This window comes from Sinohyriopsis cumingii, chromosome 9 (genome assembly GCF_028554795.1).
Source record: "Sinohyriopsis cumingii isolate HCF-2022 chromosome 9, ASM2855479v2, whole genome shotgun sequence".
Taxonomy (NCBI): domain Eukaryota; kingdom Metazoa; phylum Mollusca; class Bivalvia; order Unionida; family Unionidae; genus Sinohyriopsis; species Sinohyriopsis cumingii.
Window position 1 is genome coordinate 93,710,181 of NC_142969.1, and position 27,682 is coordinate 93,737,862.

The window sequence follows — 27,682 nt, forward strand, 5'->3', positions numbered from 1 at the left end:
GGTTTCATGGTGATTTTTCCCTTTTGTGGAGGAGTTCCAAAAATCTTGCCATGTTTGGTCTATATATGTTTGTGCGAAGCTTATTGCTTCTGTAGAGCTATAGTTAAGCTTGATAGAGTTTTGATCTCCTAGTTTGGTTTGTGCAACTTTGTCTGCTGTTTCGTTGCCAGAGATTCCAATGTGCGACGGTATCCACATGAGCTCGACTAATTGATGTGCTGTGGTGATATCGTCGATTAATTGGCATGCTCTGTCGAGGAATTGTTCCCTAGAGTGTGTATTGCGATTTTGGATCGATTTGATAACGCTTAGGGAATCGCTTATGATGACTGCTTTAGGTATTTGGTTGTCTTTGATCCATTGTAGTGATTCAAGTATAGCCCAGAATTCAGTGGTGTAAATGGAGCAATAGTCCGGTAATCTGGATCCCGTTTGTATATTGAATTCAGGGATGACTATTGCTGCTGCTGTTCTTGGTGGGTTGTTTGTTTTTGATCCATCGGTATATATTTTAACATAGTCCGGATATTTTTGGTTGATTTCGTTTACCAGTACAGGTTTTAGTAAGTTTTCTTGTCCTTCTTTATTGCCTAATTTGGTAGCTTCAATGTTAATCCTTGGTGGTTTTTGTAACCATGGTGATTTGTTCTGGTCTGTATTGTTTGTTACCTGTTTTTTTAGTAGAGGTATCTTTTCTCTTAGTTCAAGGATTACTTTGCCACTTGGTGTGATAGGTATGATTTTGGGTTTGAAGACAACTTTACACTTATTTATAGCTATTTTGGTGGGATGGTTGTCTGGGTGGGTATCTAATCGAATTCTTTCTGTTAGTTAGTTTATGACCATAGAGTCGTAACATAAATTGGGGGCTCGTCAGGGATATGAATTTTAGACCATTTCAGAGAAATTAAATTTGTTTTGAAATTTAAATTCATTTTTATTTCGGACATTTCTTTGTCCCTGTTCTGTTTATTTTCTTAGTGAACACCAGCAAGCTTTCACAGTGTCGTCTAGAGTGAGAGTGTTGTTTCCATCAGACCCAGGAGGGGTTTGAATGTTTAAGGAAAGATGAGGTGCTGGAGCTTTCCAGCCTCTGTTCTCTTTCGGAATTAAAATCGTCTTTGTTAAAACAGGAAATTTAAAATATTTTGGTCAAGTACTTCGGTTGAAAAGGAAATCTTTTGATGCAAATGCTTTATGATTAATTAGCAGGACTCTATCTAGCTTTGAAATTAAATTTAAAATATCTAAATTGAAGCACCAGACGAAAGTAGAGCTAAGCAAACTTCAATTGCAAATGCAAAAAAAAAAAAAAAAAAGGGAGAAAGGGAAAGAGAAATTCAAATTAAGAAGGAAGAAAGAGTCAGGGAAGAGCGGCAAATGCAAACGCAGACACAAAAGGAAGAAAGAGAGATGTAAATTAACTTACAAATATAAAAAGAGGAAAAAGAGATGGAGATGCAATTAAAATTTTAAGAATTGGAACTGTCAAAAATGTTTTGGTGTTACAATAATATTAGATTAGCACACATTTTTAAAGAAAAGCTGTTAAGAAATATTTTTCTCATTTTGAGAAAAATAGCTGAGAATTTAAAATGGCCAAGGGAGTGCAAGATTTTGTTATTTTTAGAGTACTTGTGGTAAAGCTCGAGAAGTTTAAGCTTCATTGTCAGTAGAAGCAAGTGCTGATTATGGTTTGGTCAAGGAATTTATCTTGAAGGCTTGTGAGTTGGTACCTAAGGCATATCGACAGAGGTTTCGGAATTGCAAATAAGAAAATAGTCTAACCCATGTCAAATTTTCTTTGGAAAAAGAAAAACTATTTGATATTTGGTGTAGTCTAAAAAGATTGACAAAGATTATGACAAACTAGACAACTTATATTAAACGAAGAGTTCAATTAGTGCATGCATAGTGACGTCAAGACGTACCTTGATGAGTACCATGTAGACACATTGGAAAACACAGTTCGTAAAGCTGATGAATATTCCTTGACTTGCAGACCTTCATATATCATTAAGTTTTCCTCCCAGCAGGTTCTTAGTAAGAAACTGATTCAGTCTCAAGCGAGTACTTACAAATTTCAATCTGGCATAACTTATAAGAATCAAACGTTTGATAAGACTGATACGAAATCTTCATCCCTTCCTATTCACACTTATTGGAATAGGGCACATTACTTTTTATTGTATTTTGCCTTTGTCTGAGAGGTCTTCTTGTTCTGAAAGTAGTCTTGTTCAGGGAGTAGAGTACGGCTTTATTCAAAATTCCACTTCACACTGCTTGCTTTCAAAACCGCCTCGCGCAACATCTGAGTCTTATAGATGCTGCATAAATAACGTTGATATAACTCCTTGTGCAATACACACAGAATGAATACAGATTAGAATTTACAAATGTTAATACTTTTAGATCTAGTATCCTTCGATATCAAGCCAGGGCTACACCACGAGAGGGCAATAAAGAACATATTCCAAAAAAGTCCGTCATTTTGAAATCGGCATGCTAACATTAACAATTGTCTAGTTGGTGCACTAAGTTATACGCAGCATTATAAACGTACGCACGCATGCACTGACGAATAATCAGTAGGTTAAATAACATGATGATATGATTGCATCGCTAAAATCGCAAGATCTGACCTAGATTACATTATCGCACGCGCTACATTTGCATTTTTATTAGACATTGTATATTGTAATTGTACGTGAGCTAATATATAGGACATATACTTAGAGATGTAAATATGTAGTATAAGTACCTGTAGAAATAACTTCTACCGTCCGTAGACATACACAGTGTGGCAGTCTGCCTACCGAACAATACCCATTCTTAAAGAAGTCGGTGAAGAGAATTCAGACGTGGGACGTGAATTCTGTCATAAAATGGATGACATCAGGATAATGTGTTTCTTCTTCGTTTTAGTAACAGGTGAGTTAAAATTTAAACTTTCGCGTTACTTTTCTATACTCTGTTCTTTAGCCCCTTCCTCGCCCTTTATGGTGTGACAAATCAAAAATTAGATTGCTGGAGTCTATCCTATTTCCTTACTGACGCCCTATTTGGTGTGACAAATTAAATATTAGACTCCAAGAGTCTAAACTACTGAGAAAAATTAACAATATACTCCAGAAGTATATTCTGATGTAACAAATTATACATTAGACTCTTAGGGTCTACACTAATGGCGTCTTTATAAGTGTGACAGATTAGACTCCAAGAGTACACACCAAAGACCTAACTGTCCCAAGAGTTTTTGGTGCCCTAGTAGAACAATGACTATAGCGCCCGCTTCCTCTTTGAGCATGACTAATTCACTACCGTCTAATTTGGTGCGCATTGTAGCCATGCGCCCTTGGTGACCGCCAAGTTCACCTATATGGTCGGGTAGGCCCTGCTAATGACGAACGTTTAACACAAATAATATCAAAGGTCGTAGCCATCTAATTTGTTAAATTATTGTTTAAAACAGAAACTGCATCCAGGTGACCTTTTTGTATTGAAACAGAAATGAAGTATAAAAAAGACACCCCACCAAAAAAAAAAAAAAAAAATACCCACAAAAAACAACAACATAAAGCGTAAAACAAAACCAACAAAAGAATCAAACCTAACAACTTGAAATGACAAACAATAAAAGAATCAAACCGAACAACTTGAAACGATAAAAAAAATAAAAGAATCAAACCGAACAATTTGAAACGAAAAAAATAAAAGAATCAAACCGAACAACTTGAAACGACAAACAATAAAAGAATCAAACCGAACAACCGGCAACGAAAAACCAGTCATTCGTTATACTAATTTCTGATTCACTGAATAGAGAACAATAATGTCACTGTTTAAACGAACTTATTTTCTTCTGTGGTACTATTTCGACTTCAAAAGCGAATCTTAAATCATTCTTAAATGACGAGAGAGAGAGAGAGAGAGAGAGAGAGAGAACAAGTTTTGTCGGCGTGTCGTGGCCTCTAAAGTGATACTAAAAATCGTATGTGCTCTACCGTTATCTTAGGTTTGCTTCGTGATCGGAGAACATAGTTTACAAAATGTCAGATGTTTAATTCATTGTAATAGATTAGGTCATCTCAACCCTGCCTTTTTCTTAAACCGCTGATATTTTTAGATCAGCCGAACGATGCGATTAAAATTTAGGCGAACTTAAGAAAGAGGTGTGTGTGTGTGTGTGTGTGTGTGTGTGTGGAGGTGCTTAATAGTGAGTTAAAGAAGAGTGCTGAAGAGTTAATTTAATCTTCTAAGCTTCGATTCAGGAGCAAATCTGATCTAAAAATTCTATTCTTACGTAAATATCGGTAATATTTCGTCATCGCCATAAGTTATAATATTACGCAAGTACATTATTGTTACCACACGATGAAATATAGCGTGCATTATCGCAGGTAAATAAAATATCTCCCATTTCTAAAACAAAACTTTGACTATATATGATGAGGTAATTAGGCATGGCCACGTCTCTGGTGTGACTACAATTTTATGGCTAGTAATTTTAATTATTTACAGATTGCAACGTCTTTCAAGTTATTGACTATCACAAATTATTGGAATGGTTAGAAAATCATGGTGTGTTGTTCACAATATTATCTATTGACCCAAATATCTACAATAAACATGTACGTGCACAGATCTGGTTAACATAACTAAACCGACCAATATACTGGGGGTTACTGACAGTCTGATAAAGAATAACAACAAAAAGGCATTCCAAATTGTGAAAGACCTCACCAGACAGAAACAACCAAGAGTCAGTACCATTCAAGACAAAAATGGAAAATGCCTCACAGAAGCGAGTGACATTGCAGAAAGATGGACTGAATATTGCAAAGAACTCTACAACCATCAGTCGACAGGAGACCCAGAGGTGCTTGAAGTTCCAAACTTCTCAAATGATGATCACTTCCCCATTCTCAAAGAAGAGGTGGAGTCAGCAATAAGAGCACTGAAGAATGGGAAGGCAGCTGGAGTAGACAACATCTCAGCTGAACTTATCAAGAATGGGGGGGGGATCAGTGAAAGAGCTACTAACAAAAATCTACAACAAGATCTGGCAGACAGGTGAATGGCCAACACAATGGACCCAATCACTGATTATAACACTCCCCCATAAAGGCAATCTCCAGCTGTGGAAAAATTATAGAACTATCAGTTTGATCAGCCATGCTGGTAAGGTAATGCTGAAGATCATCTTGAACAGACTGAAACCACAAGCAGAAGAAATAATCGCTGAAGAACAGGCTGGGTTCCGGAGTGGAAGAAGCACAACAGAACAAATATTCATGGTTCTGTATGAAAAGTACTCGCAACACCAACAAGACATCTATCATGTGTTCATAGATTTCAAAAAAGCCTTTGACAGAGTGTGGCATGAGGCATTGTGGGCCACAATGAAGAAGCATAACATGGGTAAAAAGTTAACCAATACCATCAAGCAGCTGTACGCCAAGGCTACCAGTACAGTAATTACCCAAGGTTCTGTGGGGGACTAGTTCCAGACAATAGTGGGAGTTGGTCAAGGCTGTCTCCTGTCACCCACGCTTTTCAACATCTACTTAGAGTGCATCATGAGCGAAGCCCTGGAAAACCACTGTGGGACAGTCAGCATTGGAGGGCGTAACATCACCAACCTCCCCTTTGCAGACGACATTGATGGGCTGGCAGGCAGTGAAGACGAGCTTGCCACCTTAGTGAAGAACCTGGATGAAACATCTTCCAGATTTGACATGGAGATAAGCGCTGAGAAGACAAAGCTGATGACAAATAGTGGCAAACAAATCTCAACCAAGATTAAAGTCAGACGACATGAACTGGAAACAGTGAGCCAGTTCAAATATCTTGGTTTCATAATCACCGAAGAGGGATCAAGAGCAGAAATTTTGTCAAGAGCAGCACCAACAATGGCAGCTCTGTCAAAGCTAAGACCCATCTGGAGAGACAAGAATATCTGTCTGAAAACTAAAATCAGACTATTGCGAGCTCTAGTCATCTCAATTTTTTGTACTCATGTGAGGCCTGGACCCTCACAGCAGAATTACAACGAAGAATCCAGTCACTTGAAATGAGATGCTACAGAACCATCCTTGGCATCTTTTCCATGGACCACATCACAAATGAATAAGTGCGTATCACCATCAGGCGCAAAGTAGGCCAATATGATGACCTCCTCACCACCGTCAAAAAGAGAATGCTGAAATGGTATGGCCATGTCACTAGAGCCAACAGTCTATCCACAACAGTCCTGCAGGGCAGCGTCCAGGGTGGCAGAAGGAGAGGTAGACAGAGAAAAAAGTGGACTGACAACATCACAGAATGGACCAGGAAAAGTTTTGCGGAGACACAGGCTTTGGCACATGATAGAGACAAGTGGAGGGAACTGGTCAGATGTTCAGCAGCACAGTGCCTCGACGACCACACTCGGTCATGTGACTGATGATGATCATGATGACTGACAGACTAAACAACATTACCGTTCGTCTATTATTGATTGTCATTGGTCAACACAAGCCATTCCAGAAATATCCATAACGTGGTGCAATCTAGGTTTAAGTACGTTATTCAGTCAGGCTCTGTTGCGTAAACAACGACTAAAAGGCTGGTACAAAGAAACAAGAAAACAGTGAATTTTACAGTTTTCAGTGTGTATTACCCAAGCTGTGATTGAAAAAGAACAAGAAAGAAAAAAGCATGAAATACGGGAGAAAAGAAAAATAAAAGGAAATAATTTTATCAAGTCTCCTAACGGTCCAGGACAGTAGAATGTGGACATATTTATATGCCATAATATTATTATACGAGGAAAATGAGTTTATTAGAAGGTTACAAGATGAGTATGAAGCATCGTAATAATTGTTGGGACCAATGTAAATTCAGATTTAAAGGCACGGGGCTGATTGACTACGTCAGTCAATTCATGGAATGGTCACATATTACAGCGTCTTACTGCTTATTCGGACCAATGGCTGCAATGACTCGGGGCTGGCTGACTACAGCAGCAAAGTCACAGGAAACGTTCAAGCTGGTTGGAGATGTGTAACGAAAAACAGGTTTGTTTTGCAGACTTTCAAAATGTGATGGCTTGTCAACACTTTTTTGGGTGTTGTTTGTTCAAGACTGAACGTCATTTCATACCGTCAACATAAATTCTTCACATGCACATTTTATCATTACACAAGCAATGTTTAGTCCAAGATTGGTCCTAAATGTTTTTTTTCAAATATCTATTTGAAAAAGGTAATGAAAGAATACTAAATTTGTTTCTAACATTTCGGTTGATAGTTCCTCCTATCCCACCCCAACATGTGGATTTGGCATACGTTACTCTCAACATTTCTGTAAAACCTACGTGGCTGTGTTCTGACCGAAATCTATCTCGATTAAGGTTTCAAGTAATATACCTGACAATGGAGGGCTATATAATCCTCTTTTATAACTGAGTAACTAATATTTTCATCATATGTTGCGTATTGTAACCTGAGTGTAATAAAGAATTTGTCTTGTCTTGTCTTGTTTATAAATGGTTATCTAATCCTTTCTGTTTATAGTTGACTTTCTAATCCTTAAGATCTTTAGAGGGCTATTTAATCTGTTCTGTTTATAGCGGACTATATAATCCTTAACATTTTTAGAGGGCTATCTAATCATTTCTGTTTATAGCAGATTTTCTAATCCTTATTATTTTTAGAGGGCTATCCAAACCTCTCTGTTTGTAGCAGGTTTACTGAAATATACAGACACTGATATGAACCTCCGTAGTTTTATAATGGTTTATTTACAGTCTTTTGGCAGGATTTTATAATATGGCGAAGCCGTAAATTAATCACAGAAGTAAGACACATTGACTCCCGCTAAACACAGGGGCGTCAGCAATTTTTTTTTTTTTTTGGGGGGGGGGGGAGAAAGCTGGTTGCCAACATGCAGTGGTCAGCTAATAAGTTTTACAGATGAAGGCTAAAACAGGTTTAGAGGTAAAATCGAGGGTGTGTCTTACCCCTATGTGTGGGCCCTCATGGGTAGATAATAATTGGGTGTGGGTAAACGAAACTGCTGATAGCTCTTACGATTGGGGCAACTTCGGCTACTGACGCGATGTAATGTCTGTCTCTTCACTGGCCAGCAAAATTCACATATGGGCCTGGTGTCGACAAACCTTTGGCAGAGGCTACAGCACTAGCCCAGTGATGATGAATTGTGAAAAAAGAAAACAATGATTACAATAAAGACGACTTAAATGGTGATGACGATGATGACGGCAACAAAGATAATGATATAAATTCTTATCGTCCCAGAATGGACACTATGTTGGCAATGTATCATTTTAACACATCGACACTTTCCTGGCTGGCAATATGTCTATGCCACGAAAAAAAAAACCAATGTAATAACACATCTAGAGAGCTTCTAAATTACGACCCACGTGAAAAACCGACTGGTTCATTAGGTTGTATCAAGGTGCGAACTAAGACTTTAATTCAGGCCATCAGTACGTACGTACGTCTGTGTGGTGATGATAGCTATATTGATAGCTCAGCGGCAAGGCAGTCACCTTGTACCTTTGCAACCTCCGCTGGATACTCTTTCTTGACCGCCTATGTAAAAGTAGTGGCTTCCTCTAGGCATTCCCAGTCTCAAAACAACCTCTCATAACATTCGAGTCTTGAAGAGCAGACTGCATAGGTTGATGAGACTCCTTGTTTTATCGACAGAAAATAAATGCAGATCATGACATCAATTTAAACGTACGCACGCATGCACGTACATATACTCAGTAGGCTGTATAACACAAACTCATCTTTTCACTCTGACCTAGATAACACAACCGCACACGCTTCTTTTGCATTTTCATTGGATACTCTATGTCCTAATCGTACGCTGGCTTATACAGTTTATACTTACAGATACATAGATGTTGTACGATTATCTATCTGTACAGACAACTGTTTTGATTCATTTACATTACAAGGCGTGACTACCTTCTCACCAATAAACATTAGTCGGTGATGATGAACAGTATAGCGGTATACACCAAGAAGTGAATTCTGACGTGAGACTCGTATTCTGCTCTAGAATGGATAACGTGGATAGGATAGTATGTTTGTTCTGCTTCACTATAGTAACTGGTGAGTAAGATTCGAAATGTTCTCTCTCTCTCTCTCTCTCTCTCTCCGTCTTGTATGGCGTAACATATCAAACAATATAAGCCCCCCCCCCCCGTAGTCTACACTAATGACGAACATGTATCACAAATAATATGTAAGGTCCTGTCCATGAAATTTTGTTTAATTATTGTTTGTAACACAAGTTGCAAGTTGGAAACTTACAGACAATTAAACTGAAACGACGAAAAAAACAATAAAACAATTCAACTTAGCAACCAAAGCTGACAAACCAATCAGTCATTACATTAATCAATAATTGTTTCAATTTCAACAGCGCATTTTACACCAGTGTTAAAGAGAGAGAGAGAGAGAGAGAGAGAGAGAGAGGCTTTTAAATCATATACTCTTATTGTCTCATATAGAAGTCAGTAATGTTAACGAGAATCAAATTTTACTATTCCTCACATAAAATTGTGCAAAAGGAATAAAGCATCATTACATAAATAATTTGCTGAAAAATAGCTTGAGGCATCGAAAGATCCGTGTTTGTTGGTCGTTGAGGTCAAGTTCTTCCCTGTTGTGGATCTTTAAGAAATTACAGAATGAAACGTATCAAATGAATTATAGTTTAAATAATAATAATAATAATAATAATAATAATAACTACAAAAGCAACAGCAACAACAAAAATCTTTATTTAGCGAGGATAACACATTTGCTAATGAAAGACCCATTTGCCATGTAGTCCTCCATTTTTGTAAAAGGTTATGTTATAAATTTATTTAAAAAAGTAACTTGCACACACTGAAGTATGCTCGCATATGTATTCACGCAGATTAAAAATGTATCAATATATGTAACTATAGTAGTCAACAGATACACATATGAAAAATATATACTACACAGATGTGTGTATTTCAACATGTCAGATGTCATACATAAATGCGTGAAATAAAACACATATCATTTCCGAATATATACATGCATGTATGCACGCAAAGGTAAAATATAACAGCTCAGAAGAGCCAGCAATCTGTACACTAAAACCTCAGAACGTCTAGAAATGTACAGAAATTATGAGATGCTGTACGGTGTTTGGTATAAACAATCTGTACACCGTGCTAAAATTATGCTATGCTGTAAGGTTTTTAGTATACAAAATCTGAACACCGTGCTGAAATTATGCTATGCTGTAAGGTTTTTAGTATACAAAGTCTGAACACCGTGCAGAAATTATGCTATACTGTATGGTGTTTAGTATACACAATCTGTACACCGTGCTGAAATTATGCTATGCTGTAATGTGTTTAGTATACGCGATCTATACACCAACAACTCAGGACGTCTATAAAGTTATGAGTAGTAAGACCAATGCCAGTTTTGACGTTTGGAAATGTCGTGTGGTAATTTGGACATCACGTCTGTGTGCATTGTAAGATCTTCGTAAGAAGAAGTTAGAGTAACCGTTCATTACTTCATTTGCACTGGATTAGGTTGCAATACACAGTTTCGTATGATTGGTGATGTGGTTACATTTTTTTAAAAATGTTTTTACTCCATGTTTCTTTTTCTTCATTTACTAATACATTTCTTTTTCATTTTGTCGAGTTCAAGATTAAGTTTTGGACTAAAATGTGCATGAGCGGCAGCCCATTTATGTTTTCCTAGTTCTGTTTGTATTCGTTTATAGCAATTTTACTTCTATCTTCATTAAAGTTAAATCTGGGACGCAATCATTTTCAACATCTAATATATGAAAAATACCTCAGATTTTGTTAAGTATTAGTTTCTTATAGGGTTGAAAATAGCGAGTATAAACGTTTTTATTCTTTTTTGCGTTGCGGTGAAAGGGTTGGATGGTATGATTCTAAAAGGGTAATCAAAAAAGAACAGTTTTGCCTAACCAAACTTTTACTTATTAAGTTTCTCAATTCGCTTACGAGTTTGAAAATATATACATGTTGATGGTCATTGAAAGGCGAGTATATATTAGGACAGAATTTTTCAGTACAAGTAACAAGATTGGAAATTCCTCTAAATTGTGTTAAGAGTAAGTTTTGATTAAATTGTATTAGAAGTAAATTGATAAATCATACTGAAAGTAATCTTCTACTAAAATATATTGAGATTGAATCCATTTATTTCGGTATTGCAATTATATACTATTTAATACAGATTGCGCTCTTATGATCAAGTACGAACTGTCTATACATACATTTCCCTTGTATCCTAAAGTCGGCACACAAAGAAAAAAAAAAATACATGTAAGCACCGCATTGCGGAAACCTAGAAAAATCATAAGCTATTACTAATCGCGCTGACGTTGTAGAATTATCTGTCTAATGACATACATAGATCCAGACGATAGCCTGTAAGAGACTACGAAGCTTCACTTGAGGTTCTGGCCATGGCAAAGAGCTAGGAGCGCGCCATATTTGGCGTTGTCTTCAGAAACTGGTATAAAAACCCCAGCTGCGGGTCGACACCAGTTTTGCTGGTCAGAAGCTCAAATAGACTTTTGTCTTTACAGCTCGATCCCTAGTACCTTCAATTCCCCAAGAATGTAGTCACGTCTTCATCATCATCGAGTGACACTACATCAAATGACTTGAACTTCCTTCCTTTCTTCTCTCTCTCTCTCTCTCGGAATGAGAAACGGATTAACTTAGAAATTACGAAATAAAACTCTTCGTAAAAGCTGGTGGAGAAAGAACAAATTCATTCGTAAAATATACATCTTCGAACAGTTATTTTAAAAACTGCATAGTGTTACGTTATTGTTTTGCCAGAAGCCCTTCCGTCAAATATAAAGCAAGTTTAAGGGAAAGAAAAGTATTATGGTGTTTTACAATGTATTTAAGTTTATACATAAAAAATAATTTTTATTTTATTTCACGCGCATCTGGTTCAGTGATTTCCAGATATCGTTGTATTAATGATCAATGAGCAAACTTACTTTGACATTAAATACATCTATGCATTTTCACATCCTTTGCAACTTAAATGGCGTTTGTATCTTTAGAAGTTAAACCAAGAACAAGCACGATTCACGAAATATGTACCATAAACGAACCTCTGTTGTTCACTTCGAGCTCCCATTGGGGAACAATTACATTTTGCTGAGAAATATACTTTACTGCCCTGTATATGTAAGTTACCTGTGAAATGTACATCAAAAACCTTACAAGATGCTCTTGTTGCATAACTCTGAGACTAACAGTCATGTGTATACGCACTACCGGCATATTTTCATGCAAAGTTTAATGATTTATTCTTTCTTTATGTGGGAATAGAAACTTGCAATCTTTCCGTTTATAACAGTAAAAATATTGTTCTCAGAGCTGAAAGCTCGGTAATTTTTGCGTTATAAATAATGTTTAAACGGATCCTAAAGTTCATTCTTGAAGTTATGCCAACATTTTTACTTCGATATGCTCCGTAAAAATAAGTCTTGTATAACAGATAAAAAGCATACTTTAAAAAAAAAAGAAAGAAAATAAAAAATAAATCGTGCCCAGAAGGTAAGAACTGGTACGTGTGTGTGTCTGTGTGTGTGTGTGTGTGTGTGAGAGAGAGAGAGAGAGAGAGAGAGAGAGAGAGAGAGAAATAGGACAAAAAGAATACACTCTGAAGCCAGAGTCCTTCCACACTCTCCTTAACACGCGATATAATAATATTCTTTCTCCATATATGATTTCACTTCATATTATCAAACAACCTTCTGCAGGAACCCACGATAACAACTTCCGCACTCTGTGATGTATATTTGTACTGAGTAACTTCTATATGCACTGATCTGGATGACTGCATTTAAACGCCAGTTAATTAATGAGCACGTCTGCTGCTCACAAATAACTTTATCTGTAGGTAAGGTCTGCCCTCTTTTTGGCGCTAAATCGAGAGGGTACATGATCACCCACACATAGGGGCGCCCGTAAGTACAGTATGGGTCGAATTATAATCGCTGTAACCTGTATGATAACGTTCTTTCTTAATATTTAATTTCGCTAAATATTATCACGAATCCTATATATCACCATTCATTATAATTTAACAGGTCAGAGAGTTATAAATTCTTCTATGAATCGAAGCCAAGAAGCGAGTAACGACAGTTATAGTAATTATAGTCGTACTGTCATGACAGTGCCCTATCCCAAAAAGCCATGTGCTCATCCCTAGCGTGGGTTTGAGTGTGGCGTGGTTAGAATTAAAATTATCTCAGCTGTCAGATTATATTGGTGTCATTAATTCAAGATCATGTCATAGAACCAGGTTAACTAACTGGATGATTGGAAAGGCGCTTTCTACTGTATGTATGTATGTATGTGTGTATATATATATATATATATATATATATATATATATATATATATATATATATATATATATATATATATATATATATATATATATATATATATATATATTAGTTTAGAGGACATCCCTTTTATATTCAATTACATTCGCAGTCTATATTTTGTGATATTTTGTATATCTATGTTTAAAATAACTATAAAATATAGAATTTTCAATATTCTATTTTACTATTCGTTGTATTGTTGTATTAGTGCCTAATGTGATTTTCTTGTTTTTTTAACTAATGGACGATTAGATCACAAAGAGTTTATGCTCCTATTTAATTCAAGTCGCATAGATGAGAGAGAGAGAGAGAGAGAGAGAGAGAGAGAGAGAGAGAGAGAGAGAGAAAGAGTTATTATTATTATTATTATTACAAAAGCAATCCTCACTCACACACACAGAGCGAAAAACATATGATTGCCAATGATCTCGCTCAACAGCATCAGCATACGATTATGGTGTTGCAAAGTATAACAATTGAAAATAAGAACACTCTATGATTTTGCTGGAAATTGTATGGAAAAGATTTACAGCTGAATCTAATGGCGCTGTGTTTTACTGCGTTGGTCTTAATAAGGCTGCAACCATTCGAAGAACCGTTTTTTCCATCACGATTGACATGTGATAAGGAATTAATTTTCCTACACGCTTGAAGGAATGCCACGTGCCTTGCCTGTCAAATGTGCATTATCGTTACGGTATATGATGATTAATAAATATATAAAAAAGTAGTACTAATATTAGTAGCCTTACTCGTACCTCGTGGACAGGGTACTAACATGAGCATATACGTGTTAATGGAGCAAGCCGGGTGTGATTCACACCCGGCGCTCTTTGAGCCTAATAATGACACTTTAAACATATTCCTTGCATATAATCCAATAAATTGAGTAGTCCTCTTATTTAATACTGGAAGTATCGAAAATCATTGTAGAAATAGTTGTAAAATCTCGTTTACCTTTTTTAGCCGATATTTTCGTTTAGATCGTCCGCCATATTATTTCAAATAATGATTACTTCCGTTCTCAGCCTCGTTTGTTTGTGTGCCATATAAAGACATTGACGCCTTATTTGGAAATGTAAACAAATCGTAGTAAAAATTTGGCGCCGTTTGGGTCAGAAATTCTGCGCATTAAAAGTAAATACGGTTTATCGGCAACTTTGAAATTCACCAAGAAGCGATTATTCGCACTTGATTGATAATAATATAGCGTAGAATATCGAAAATATGGTCTGACAAGCCTTACGTAGAAAAGGGGTCACGGCGAGAGTCTCGCGTTATCTGTCATGGCGGACAGTATAAGGTTAGAATAACCATGCCAATTTATTTTATCGCATAAGGGCTTAATAAATTCAAAATAAGCCAAACTTCTTTCACAAGATGATTATACTTATGTAGTTGATTTCTGCACTGTTTGTTTTTCTGACTTTAGTGATGATATTTTTTGCTCCATTACATGATATGGGATCAGTTCGTAGTCTCAACCACAACAATATCAAGTTGAGGCTACGACATTGTAGCTAATAAAAAAGGTTGTCTCGCTTTGTTCCCTTGGAATACTGTTGAATGTCCGTTTCTAGTGTGAGAAATATTGTGTTACATAAACGGAACGTGGTATTCGTCTAATATCATTATAATAAAAAAGGCCTCGTGTATCATCTTCTTGTATACTTGAGATGCAGGGCCATACTACACGGGAGTAAGTCCCTTTGTACTATTATCTGGGTACGTCCCTCCCAGGTGAATCTTTATAAGCCTGGCGGTACATCACCCGTTATCTTGTAAATTAATTGGGGTACTTGTTGTGGACAATAGCTTTGTTTCTTAGTATATTAATAGATTTATAATTGGTGATGTCGTAGTTTTATTTCGAAGTACTATCAAGAATGGCATTCAAAATAACTCCAACAGAAAAAACAACAACAATAACCCCCCTCCCCCCACAAGCAACTCCCAAAACCTTCACTTATTAATTTTCTAGAATTAGTTGTCTACATTAAATCATTATTTAAACTGTCAGCCACTGAACTGCACGACCTCTTGCTGTATGTCACCAGCACGGTATTGTATACCTGTAATAATCAACACCAAACGGTACACATTTTGAAGATAGATACCAGTGACAAGTGTGTGTGTTGTGTGATAACGTCGTTTTTTCAGTCATATCGCTACGATGTCTGCAGTGTGTCAGTTTATAGTGATGTCTAGCACTGGGACATCATGCCTCAGACATGTAGCATGATGTCCCACCCAGTCACATTATCCTGACACCAAGCCGACCTGGCACGGCAAGGCAGCTGTTAGTACTATTTTTTAAAGTCTTTGGTATAACTCGACCGGGCTTTGAACCCACGACCTCCCGCTTCTGAGGCGGACGCTCAAACCACTAGGCCACCGGAGCGGTATTACCAGTGACAAAATAACTGTAATGCGAGTTAACATTGCTACTTTATTTTGTACCAGCGACAAAATAACGTAGCAATGTTAACTAGCAATTCAGTCGTATTTGAAAATGATTGATACGTGTAAATCGAGCGCAGACCAGTGTTGATTGCAACCAGAAATTAAGCGACAGTCGAAAAGTGGAAGCCGCGTCTGGTACCGAACTAGACTGCACGCTTGCCTAGGTCACATGCAAATTCCCGTTTGAAAACATAATAAAGAAAGAACATCCTTGCAAGTTAATTTACAATCATTAAAATCTTTTCTTTTTCTTTTAATGATGTTACTCTCTGAAATCTGTTAGAAATAACCACTTACCGATATTTCCACATTACCCCACCCCAGCAGTATCAATCCGTGCGTGAAATGTGTCAACAAAACTAAAATCATTATAAAGTGAAGGAACTTTTTTTTATCAACATACAATAAAAAGAAAATCCACGTTTCTGAGTTGATATACAAAATTATTTCACCCACGAATGAAAAACATTTCGTATTTTCACGAGTGGCGTGATCACTCTTGACACTCCGATGTTTTCACTTAACTTAAAAACGTAGATATCCTCTATATTTTCATATCGACTTAAAACCTTAGACATCACAAAATCCTTACAGCCGCTAAAAAACGTGGATATCTTCAATATATAATGAGGATATTCAGTGTTCTGCTTTATGGCGAAGTGATAGCTATCTTTTAATATACCGTACACGTTTCAGCCATTGGCTGCTTCATGACACGTGCATAATTTAACAATTGCCCTGGTCAGCAATAACAATTCATTGTAGCCTTAGCGACGGGAGATGGGGGCCTCGAGTGGCCGAGCGGTCTAAAGCGCTCTCCGTTACGGATCACTGCCATCTCACATCTGTCTGCGTGGGTTCGAGTCTCGGATTCGGCTAATGTGGGTATGTGAGAACGGGGCCGGCGCCAGACCCGGCCAGACTATCTGGCGTCCTAGGCAAGGTTAGATTCTGGCACCCCTCCCCCCCGAAAATATCAATTTCAAGATTTATAAACAATATATTTTTTTTAAAAAATGCACCCCCCTGAAATCAGCGCCCTAGGCGGCTGCCTAGTTTGCCTATATGGTAGCGCCGGCCGTGTGTGAGAAAGCTTGCCAGTAGCTTCTCGTGGGTCGGTGGTTCTTTCCGGGGTTTTTCCAGGTTCTGTAATGTACACATTGATTAAGATTTTGTGGGATTGTACGTCTACCCCAACCCCGCCCATGGATTCGGTTACTTCAAGGACTTAAAGAAAGGGGGAGAATGTCCAAATATAACCGCTTGGATATTGCTAGAAAGCATACCAAGAGGCGTTTTCCCTGATGAAAGGAATGTATATATGTGTTTTTCTAGCAACGCTAATATTTAAATACCCGTGACACCTTGTTTAGTGATAAAAAAAAAACAGAAAAAAAATACAAACTCTACAAGCTGTTACTAGCTAGGATCTGAGTCCTCCTGTTCATATTTACATTTCTACCTTCCAATTGCTTAAACAAGTTTTAGATTCAATTTTGCTAAATGTTAAACACCTGCCATTTTTAGCCTCAAATTCGATATGCTTCTAATCATATATGTGCATGAAATCCCTGTCTGGAAGTAGCTAACGTAACAGGATTAAGTAAGTGTATGCTTTATATTTTCTGAAAAGTCGCAAAATTAAAAAACAAAACTATCGGCCTCAACAACAATAGAACAAGATCTTGCAGAAAATTACCCACAATGACATGTAACGGAAGTTCCGAGTTATTCCTCATCTGATTTAATCATTCTTCTTCTAAACTAAATTTAAATTCACGAACCTGAGCAAAATAGGCAGGTTATCGCGTGATCAAACTGATGGTTTTAATATTTAATTTTTTTCTTTTCTTTTCTTCTTATCAACTTGAAGCATTTACCTCCTCGATCCTGTTGAACTTGAGTTTATCAGGCTAATATCGACAGTTTTTCATTGGTGTTTTCTTATTTATTGGCCACCGTTTTGAAAACAATCGATGATTTCTGATGATGTCATGATATACTCACTTGTTGCATTTCAATTTATTTCCCCAAAAGTTTTGTCTATTTTGAATCTAATATTTAACATATATACTGAGAAAACAAAGCATTAAAGAAATCCGTTTTCTGAGAATATGTTGTCTTATGGATGGGAAATTATTTCAGTTGGGATTAGAGGTGTCAGGAGTCGTAATTGCGAGTGTCAGTAAAATACTTTTTTAAAAATTTTTATATCAACGCTCAGACGGAACAAAGTTTTATCAAAGTGTCCTGATTCACTCAGCTTGAGATGAAACACTTTTATAGTTCATGTGACGGATATAAACGTAAATAATCACCAAAAAAAACCCCAAAACCCACAAACAAAACAAAACAAAACAAAAACAAACACATTTTTTTTAAAGAAATGGGTTTCGTGCCTTTGACTGGAGAAGGATACTAGAAACAAATCACATTTATTACAATACCGACTTTTATACAGGATATTCATTTTTCATTTTACAGGACCCAAGGATATGAATAGATATAATGTTGAAAAACGCATCCGTTTTATCTAATAATTTTCTTCTTTTGTTCACCACCTAATAGCATTTTTACTGACATGAAATTTTATCCCGTTTTTACCCCATTAGAAGCATGTCTACATTATGTCTGAAGAAGTTGCTCCGTACCTATATATTACTAACACTTGATGTTTATCATAAATAATCCGGTTCTTTGAAGACATGGATCAATAGCGGAGTGAAATACGGTCTCTTGATATCTTTGTGAAAAATATCCCTGAAGGATACAATAAATCAGTAAAATCCATTCTGTATATCAAAAGTTAGTTGTTCATGTCTTAACATGTGTCTTTATTAAGGCAGATTTGTTCGCTAGATAAAGCTTACCTCGAAACAAATTAAAAAATTTAAAATTTATTTTTAGCAAAAAATGCTTCCAGTCCAAGAATATCTACCAACTCCTTAATATATACAGACCAACTGCATACCAGTTGCAATATACGTCTATTACTACGCAGACCTATTACCTTCTATTATCAAATGTTCCCTTGATATCATTTTCGAAAGAAACGACAATGGCAATGAACCAGATGTTTTCATAGCTTATCGACCGTCTTTTCCCATGCAAGAATTTGCACATGCCTATAGGATGAATTTTGAGGCCTATTGCAAAACTTCATACAAAAGATATATATACGTGACAGGCAAATTAATATTGAAGGATAGGCACATATATACCTAGTTTTATTAGATATATTATACGATGACTAATGAATTGTATGGATCTTTCATTTATTTATGCATATATTTTATTTATTTACTTGTTTGCAAGCATTTATTTATTCATTGTAAGACTTATTTTCCCAAAAGATTCATTTTCTACGTCCTTCTGTTCGTCCGTTCATCAGTATATATTATGACTGAAGGTTTTTGTTTGCATTTTAAATAATTTGTTTCCAGTTTATAAAAGAATTCGGATGTACCGATATGATTTTTTTCTCTGTCCCTTGAGCTTCGTTATATCTGGAGTTTACTGTACTATTTCACCTATTCTGAGATGAAGATATCACGCACACCAAAACCTTGTAGATGTGACCTCATTTTCATATGTCTTTGAACACGGTATAACATTAATGAATGGATCTCATTTATTTATTCCTTTTCATCTATCGTTGCCAAACTCAGAATAATGACAATGTTCTGAAAGGGTAATTAAAACTGCGTAAATTGTGTGGGCGTGCACTAAGTTCTTTATCTTTTACCTATTACCAGTAAACTTGCACATATGATCATTTTTAGATGAAGATATATCTCGCATAGAAAATGGGTAGTCGCTACTTACTTTCCAGGGTTAAACGAACAAAGTTTAAAATACTAATACCACAAACGTTTTCCTCATTATGACTCTAGAGTATTTATTTATTCATTTATTTTGGTTTTCTCGTTTCAGCTCTCGCCGTTGAGATTCCAACACTGCGTGAGTATAAAACATGTAGTTTAGCAACTCATTGTTTATAGGACTGAACTAATAATTTCATAATGTCAACGTGTATCTACAACTATAATATTGTTGATGAATACATTGCTTTTCTGCGATCACTCTATGTAGTTCAGCCTCTTATTTATAACGATAATATTACAGTCTCTTGCATCGTTTATGGAATTTCTGTACGTATGAGGGACGTTTCGAAGAACTCGCAGACCGTTTCTTCATATCGATTCATGCTCAGCCTGTTTGATTGTTTAAATCTCAACAGTGATTGATAGGGTACGAGTCTGAATATAGTTGTTTATATATTTTATTGTTTATATATTTTATGATGTGTACTTTAAACAAGAATTGATGATTTCCCAGAAGAACCACACAACAAGGAAACAGGAGCTTAAACCAGCGCTTGTCACAAGTAAACTTTATGAATAGAGTTTACCTTTTTGTACAGTTGGGGATATGCTTAAAGATCTATAATTGGTTATCATAGCGTATCAATTATCTATTTAATGATCAGTTTTGGAATATTTGTATATCTGCGTAATGGACAATGTTTTTCATATACTTGGTAATAATAAATTTGTTTTTATCCTTTAAGATCGGACGGTTTACCGTCATATTTGCTACCTGCCATGTTTTTATGAATGAATCTCCTAAACAACAGTCGACTTTATTAACCTGAATATACTATTGACATGTTTGATTTTTCCTGAAATATTGCTCTCAAAACGTCAAACAGTGCAAAAGAAAGCGAAGACTTTAACTTTAATAGTTTCTAATCGATTAATGGAAATTATAATCGAACATTTGGTTTCTGACTTTTTCGACTAAACGTGGGTTATCTTGACTATAATATTCACACCGCTAATCTTTCTGCAAACCTTCGAGTTAAGTTTTTTAAAATTATTCAAATAGTTTTAATCATTTATTTTTAATAAGTTATCGGAGTCTATTTATTAGAGGTTATTCTGCAAACACGGACGTAAACTAGTTCTATAAAATTGCTGTGAAGTAAAATAGGACGCCATGACCATTACACGTTGCCTAATATGCCGTCATACCATAGCGAACTATTTTTATCAGTGTGTATACTGAAAATAAACCCCAACAGAAACTGAAATGATTTTATTAGCCTAATTTAGCGCGAATGATAAATTAGGTTGGGTGGGCATCCAATAAAAATGAACCATACATGTTACTACTTATTTTAAAAGATCGTCCAAACTCTCTCTCTCTCTCTCTCTCTCTCTCATGTTTGAAAGCAACGAGTAGAAATTGGATTTATTCTGCAACTGAATTTATTTACGAGGTTAATAAAAAATAAACGCTGATCTTTGAATATCTTAAAACTGTACTAATGTTACGACACTAAATGTATGTTTGCACCCCTTTTTTGTATTAGATGAACGGACAAAGAGATCGACGAGTTATAGCACCACACTGGAACCAGGGAACTGGGAAAGTTGCAAGGTAAGTTCATACATATAAACAAACGCTGGACCTGCAGCTGATCAGCCATATCTTGATTTTTGTCATCCTCATGTATATTTTACATAATTATACCAAACCACGTTGGTATGAAAAACTAAAAAGAATGTTGTTATGTGTCTGCAGGTTCTAGGGACGATATTAAATAATGTACCCAGAACAATTACAATTATGTCAACATCCAAACATTTAAGAGTATTTGATACACGTGACCAGGTTAAATCGGGAATAAGAGGATTAAAGGATTTTCATGTGTCTTATATTTCACTAAAGTACTATTTGCTTTGTTAAGCCATGCTGTGTTTAGAATGTTCACAAAATAGTATTCAACCTTGATGTCAATTTCTACATGACTTACATTATTTTATATATACTTAGAATCTCCGTGCGTTGGGCACTTGTACTCGTTATACTTAATAATCATGTATATCCTTACGTACCGTGGTCATGGTAATATTTGTTTTACGTGAACCTAATATGAGAGTTCTACGATATAATGTATCTGTCTGCCATAAATTAAACTTGAAGTGCGTGTGGCAAGCTTTATGACTTACAAAGTGTGATTACTTACCATAACACTCTGGCATGCAATGTCACTCTCATACCGTAAATTATCTGCTGAAGATGACACAAGTCAGTGAATTGCCGTGCAGAATGAATCACCGGTACATGTATGAACAAGGTTCAAGGGTCACCTTGTTAATATACAAACGAAACATAGAATAAATAGAGAAGATTCGGTTACAAGAAAAGAACATTATGGTGGAAGCTATTTTTCTGTGAAAATGACCAAGTGTGGCGTTCTCGCGAATTGGGGTGGGGTTCTCCCAATATAATTTAATTAAATTAAATTGAAAGTTCCACCCTGGCTCGTTAGGTTAGAAAGTTAAATTAGTGATGATGTAGATTTACAGCTCTGAGCCCCCAGTCAGCAATGCCGACGGTTAAATTATAGAGAACACGAAGATGAAATTCAATCAAATAACAATTTAATAAATGTGATAATTTAAAAACGATAACTTCCAAACACTCGTCTTTCCCTCGACCAAGTGACAGCCTAATTCATCCCGTGATTTACAGTGTGAGTTCGATTTTCCCCCTGTCCTTGCATCTACTCATCTATTCCCGCTGATTCTTCCTTCTTTCCGTTCCTCTAACTCCTCCTTTGTCTCTGTTTCCCTCTCTACTATCTCCTCCTCCAACTTCGCTCCCAGACTTCAACTTCTCCTTTCCCTCTCTATTATCTCCTCCTCCAATTCCGCTCCCAGACTTCAACTCCACCCTCTTCTCCTTCCTTTCCTCCGTCTCTCTATCCGAGACAACGGGACCAAACTTTAACTGGTCTGTCCCTCAAAGCTTCCTGTGAAAAACCACAAGGCGTTAACAAATGTTTTATCGAACTTCACCTCACACTATAACGACAATTAACCATCAGATAGCTGTCACTGTTTCGGCCACGCATGCATACACATCGAAATTCCCACACACTTCTTGCAGGGTAAACAATGGCGTAATAACACAGTATCAGCGAATTGTTATACAGACATCAATACATTGCGTCACGTCAGTATATACACATATATATTTAATCTCATCGTACTACAATCTGACAAAATCAGACGCATGTCTGTACATTACAAATGTTCAACAATGGCAAAATCTATAATCATATGAACATATGTTTTAGTCTACTATAAAATACCCACATAGTAAATTACAATATTAACTCTTACGACGGCTAGCAAGCTATATAATTCTTTACAAATATCAACTCATTTCTTCAAAATATGCAAACATATTAACAAAACAAAGTAATTCTTCGTACTACGATTCTAGTAATAATAAAGTATACATACGACCTACAATTAAAATGCAGTCGCGTTCCACAAAGACCGAACAAATATCTACTGACCTTTTGAAGCTTTCTGTACTTAGACCTTCCCGCTCTAAGATTTTCCCGCCAATAACGAATGGCTATTCGGAGTTACGCTAACCTCTTCTCTGGGTAATTTCTCTCAGCGAACTAACTTTTGCCGGAAAACGCAGGGATATCATTCTACCCAAATCAAGGTCTCCCCCCATCTCGATTCTGATTGGGTGGCGCTGTGCCCCTGTCCAATCGTCTTAGCGGCCAGTTCAACCTGTCTGTCTGTTTGCAGGGGAAAGAAGTTAGGACACTCCCACTTCTTCAGGCAATTTCTTTTGATCTTGGAAACATTTCGACACCTAGGTGATAATTGGCTGTCTGTGACTTTGCAACCCCAATGTCCGGTCCTTCGATTCTAGCCACAACAATCTTATGTAACGGATTAGTGCTAGCCTTCGGCAATGTTCGACATCAAACAATGACCCGTCAGAATTACCTTGATTATACATGTTTCAAACTGGGCTACTTTGGGTCGGGGTAAACATGACACCAAGGCCATGCACTTTTAAAGGTGAAAATTACTTAAGGCCAGACCCCCTTGAAGGTGCATTGCCTTATACTTATAGCCAGTCCTTCTTCAAGCTGTTAAGGCCAATCCCTCTTCAAAATGCTTTGCCTTATACTTAAGGCCAGTCCTTCTTCAAGGTGTTAAGGCCAATCCTTCTTCAAGGTGCTTTGGCTTATACTTAAGGCCAGTCCTTCTTCAAGGTGTTTTATCTTATACTTAAGGCAAGTCCTTCTTCAAGGTGCTTTGCCTTATACATAAGTCCAGTCCTTATTCGAGGTGCCTTATATCGTCAGTAGCATGCAATATTACAATACATAGTTATAACATTATTTATGTTTTGTCCGCATTTCACCCCACCCCCAATCCAACACACACTTAAAAACAGTCTGTAACCAAAAGTACCAATACTCTGAACGCAATAATTGTGAGTCTGAAAAATAATGCTCGAGAAGGGCGAATTTTATTACAAGATCACGAATTGCCAGTGCTGTTATTAAGGTTTACTTTCTTGCAAGGCCGTTAGATGTTCAAATCGTCACAAGTATGTATGCTTTATTTGTTCAAGACGTTGTAAAAATAACAAATGGTTGTGTTATTTAGGTAAATATACCACAATAATCCTTCTATATGTAACGTAACGGTGGGCTAGGTAGACTTCGATCTATCAGAGCATCATGGATGAGTATATCCGGGTGTACTCTGGGCTAGGTAGACTTCGATCTATCAGAACATTAGGAAAGAGTAGATCCGGGAGTACTCTGGGTCAGGTAGACTTCGATCTATCAGAGCATTATGAAAGAGTAGATCCGGGTGTACTCAAGACTACCTAGACTTCGATCTATCAGAACATTATGAAAGAGTAGATCCGGGTGTACTCTAGACTACCTAGACTTCGATCTATCAGAGCATTATGAAAGAGTAGATCCGGGTGCACGGTGGGCTAGGTAGACTTCGATCTATCAGAGCATTATGAAAGAGTAGATCCGGGTGTACTCTGGGCTAGGTAGACTTCGATCTATCAGAACATTATGAAAGAGTAGATCCGGGTGTACTCTGGGCTTGGTAGACTTCGATCTATCAGAACATTATGAAAGAGCAGATCGTTTTGTTGACAATGTTTATATTTTAATACTTTGTCATATATGATAAATCAGTTTCCCATACAAACAAAATCTAAAGAACACAACCTTTGGTTTTGATTGATCTCCACAGTCGTAAGTAAAAATCGACATGTAATCTAAATAAGACATTTTTTTTTATTATCGAGGAGGCTATTTTGTAAACTGAAAGATTTAACAGGTCTATGTTACGGAAGTGACCGCTCTCGTTTGACAAATGCTGATATTTATTTACTAGAAGATTTTAACCAATGAATGTTACTGAATTGACCGCTCCTTTGACCAGTACTGCCATTTACAGTCATACACAGGCCGAGTTATAGTGTTGTTGCTCCAAAGTTACCTCCATTTAAGAGAAATATTGCATTCATGGATGCAGAGGAAGTGAAAGAAATAAAGACGAAATAAAGAAAATGGTCATTAAATAACATTATCCTGGAATGACCTTAGATAACAGTTGGAAAAGTCTAGACCGGTTAATTCTACATATACCATGATTAAGATTTGATGAATAGACAGGCACATTATTATATCGTATCCTATCCCATAATGCTCTTTGTCACAGAATGGAACAACGCCGACGACGCGAGTGAATACGAGTGAGAGAGTACGAAGTCTGAGGAATCTATTTGCTGGGGAACAGATTCAAGCTTATATCATCCCATCGGAAGATGCGCATCAGGTGTGTACGAAATTCTTCCTTCTCTTTATAGTTCATTCCCTAATTGGTTTTTGAAATACTAGTCTAATTAATAAATTTTTTAAATATCAATTAGATAAATTACATGTTCAATTTAAAGTTAACCAGGTTAAGTCAGGGTAATCCAGGTTTCAAGGAAAAAAGCTAAATCTAGGACATTTCATTGCATTGGAAAGTGAGATAACAAATTAGTTGTATTTATACTTAAGCTTGCAAAGTTTGTGAACCTTATTCGAAATAAAAGGAGGAGTATTTTCAGCATCTGCCATATCTTATTGGCGAGGAATTAGGTTACGCATATTTGAACACCTCATGAATCATATATAGACATACCATAGAAAAATATGACGTCTTCGTAGCCAAATGACGTCATATGAATACATTTCTAACGTCGTAGCATTATGCATTGAAACTATTGCAGCTTTGTTAATATTCGTGATCGTTGCATGAATTAAATTGCATTATGTTTAGGAAGGATTGCTATTTTAAATACGCATTAATTAAAATGTGTCAACGTTGTGCCTGAAGTGATATTTCCTCGGGTGGGAGCTGATATAATTGAAAAATTTAAGATTGTTGAGAAATTTTAAAGATGATGAAGATGTGGCGGTCATAGCAAATGGTAGAGAAGATCGTGATTAATAACTTAGTCGCCGTTCGCTGCAAAGGGAATGAAATCCACCAAATCGGTACAACTGCATCTACAAAGGACAGAAATACGCATTTTGTGCAATTTACAGCTGATTACCATCGAATTAATCATTGGTCCGCTAACATGGAGTAGACTTGGGACACTCTTCACGTGCAACCGTAAAGTACCAAGGGAGAAACAAACCAAACAAAGTAAAGTACCAAGGGAGAAACAAACCAAACAAAGTAAAGTACCAAGAGAGAAACAAACCAAACAATTTCCATTGAGCTTAGGGTTCCGTAATCATGCATAATGTACGTTTATTTAACATTCCTATTGAGATTAATGAAGAATTTTTCATTTAAATTCAGAGCGAATATCCGTCCGATTACGATAAGAGGAGACAATACATATCTGGGTTTTCGGGATCGGCAGGTGAGTTGAAGCAGCAGCATGTATGCGTACCGGATGAGATTTGCTTATATATGGTTTTTAGTTGTCGTAAACTTCGTAGAGAGTTTACCTTTAAAGACGAAAGTTTAAAGTCTTTTAGGCCGATGTTTATTCATTTTTTTAAACCGCGTAATTTGATTAATCCTCAAATTCGAGATAGCTACACATTCCAATTAACACAACCTGTTTTTCTTTAATTAATAGATTTCTTGCAGAAATAGGCATTGCTTTATCAGAGAGTAGTTTTTATTTTATAATGAAAATGCTACAGAAACTGAGTGAAAGATTAGAACTGATCATTGATTCAAGGTGTGTATGTTATAAAGTGACATTGGCCAGGTGTCAAAATCACAGAATAAAAGCTTGAGAGTACGTACAGGCCGTCGGAATTTTGGAGCAAATGGTTATTGGCTGACAGCTGGTGGCAGGTGTAGGGTAGTGGAACTTAAATATTCGTTTGATTAAGAATATAAAGCTCATCCAAGATGGGGCGCCAAAAAATACTGTTCGTTAACCAAGCTAAAGCTTTAGTCCGATTAACTGGAGCAATATCTTCTATTGATGTAATAACAGTCCACGATCCCTAAGCATCTGTTATGTCTCAGTAGCTGATCATCATCCTATCCACTAGACGCCGATCACAGAACTCCTACATCATATTAGCTCATGGTCATGTACAGAAAGCGATGACCACAAGAACGAGTGACCATCAAATCCTCTTAATGCTTTTGGTATTCAAGACGAGATGTTTCTTGTTTTAAAAATTTATTTTTGTTTAATGCTGTGCAGAATATGCCACAGGACCACGTGAGACATAAGCTGGCATATTATTATGTGATACGGTAAGGTATATGCAAATAATCTGTGTAACATAAAACTGGCATATGATTATATGATACGGTAAATGATATGTAAACAACATCAATAACGGCATAAAATCATTCAAAGGTAT

General features: G+C 36.5%; 1 protein-coding gene across 3 annotated transcripts in view; it reads left to right on the plus strand.

The window, feature by feature from the left end:
* Window positions 1-2,747: 2,747 nt before the first annotated feature.
* LOC149792267 (xaa-Pro aminopeptidase 1-like) overlaps window positions 2,748-27,682 on the plus strand; it is a 100,963-nt gene continuing 76,028 nt past the window's right edge. For 2 of the 3 annotated variants that reach the window (XM_089970806.1, XM_089970807.1), the window contains exons 1-5: window positions 8,838-9,131; window positions 19,867-19,893; window positions 21,308-21,375; window positions 25,512-25,628; window positions 26,649-26,712. In XM_089970806.1, the coding sequence (XP_089826932.1) occupies window positions 9,080-9,131; window positions 19,867-19,893; window positions 21,308-21,375; window positions 25,512-25,628; window positions 26,649-26,712 (328 nt within the window). In that variant the 5' untranslated portion in view covers window positions 8,838-9,079. Of the gene's footprint in view, window positions 2,932-8,837; window positions 9,132-19,866; window positions 19,894-21,307; window positions 21,376-25,511; window positions 25,629-26,648; window positions 26,713-27,682 lie in introns of those variants that run through there. The other variant, XM_089970808.1, reaches the window with a different exon arrangement.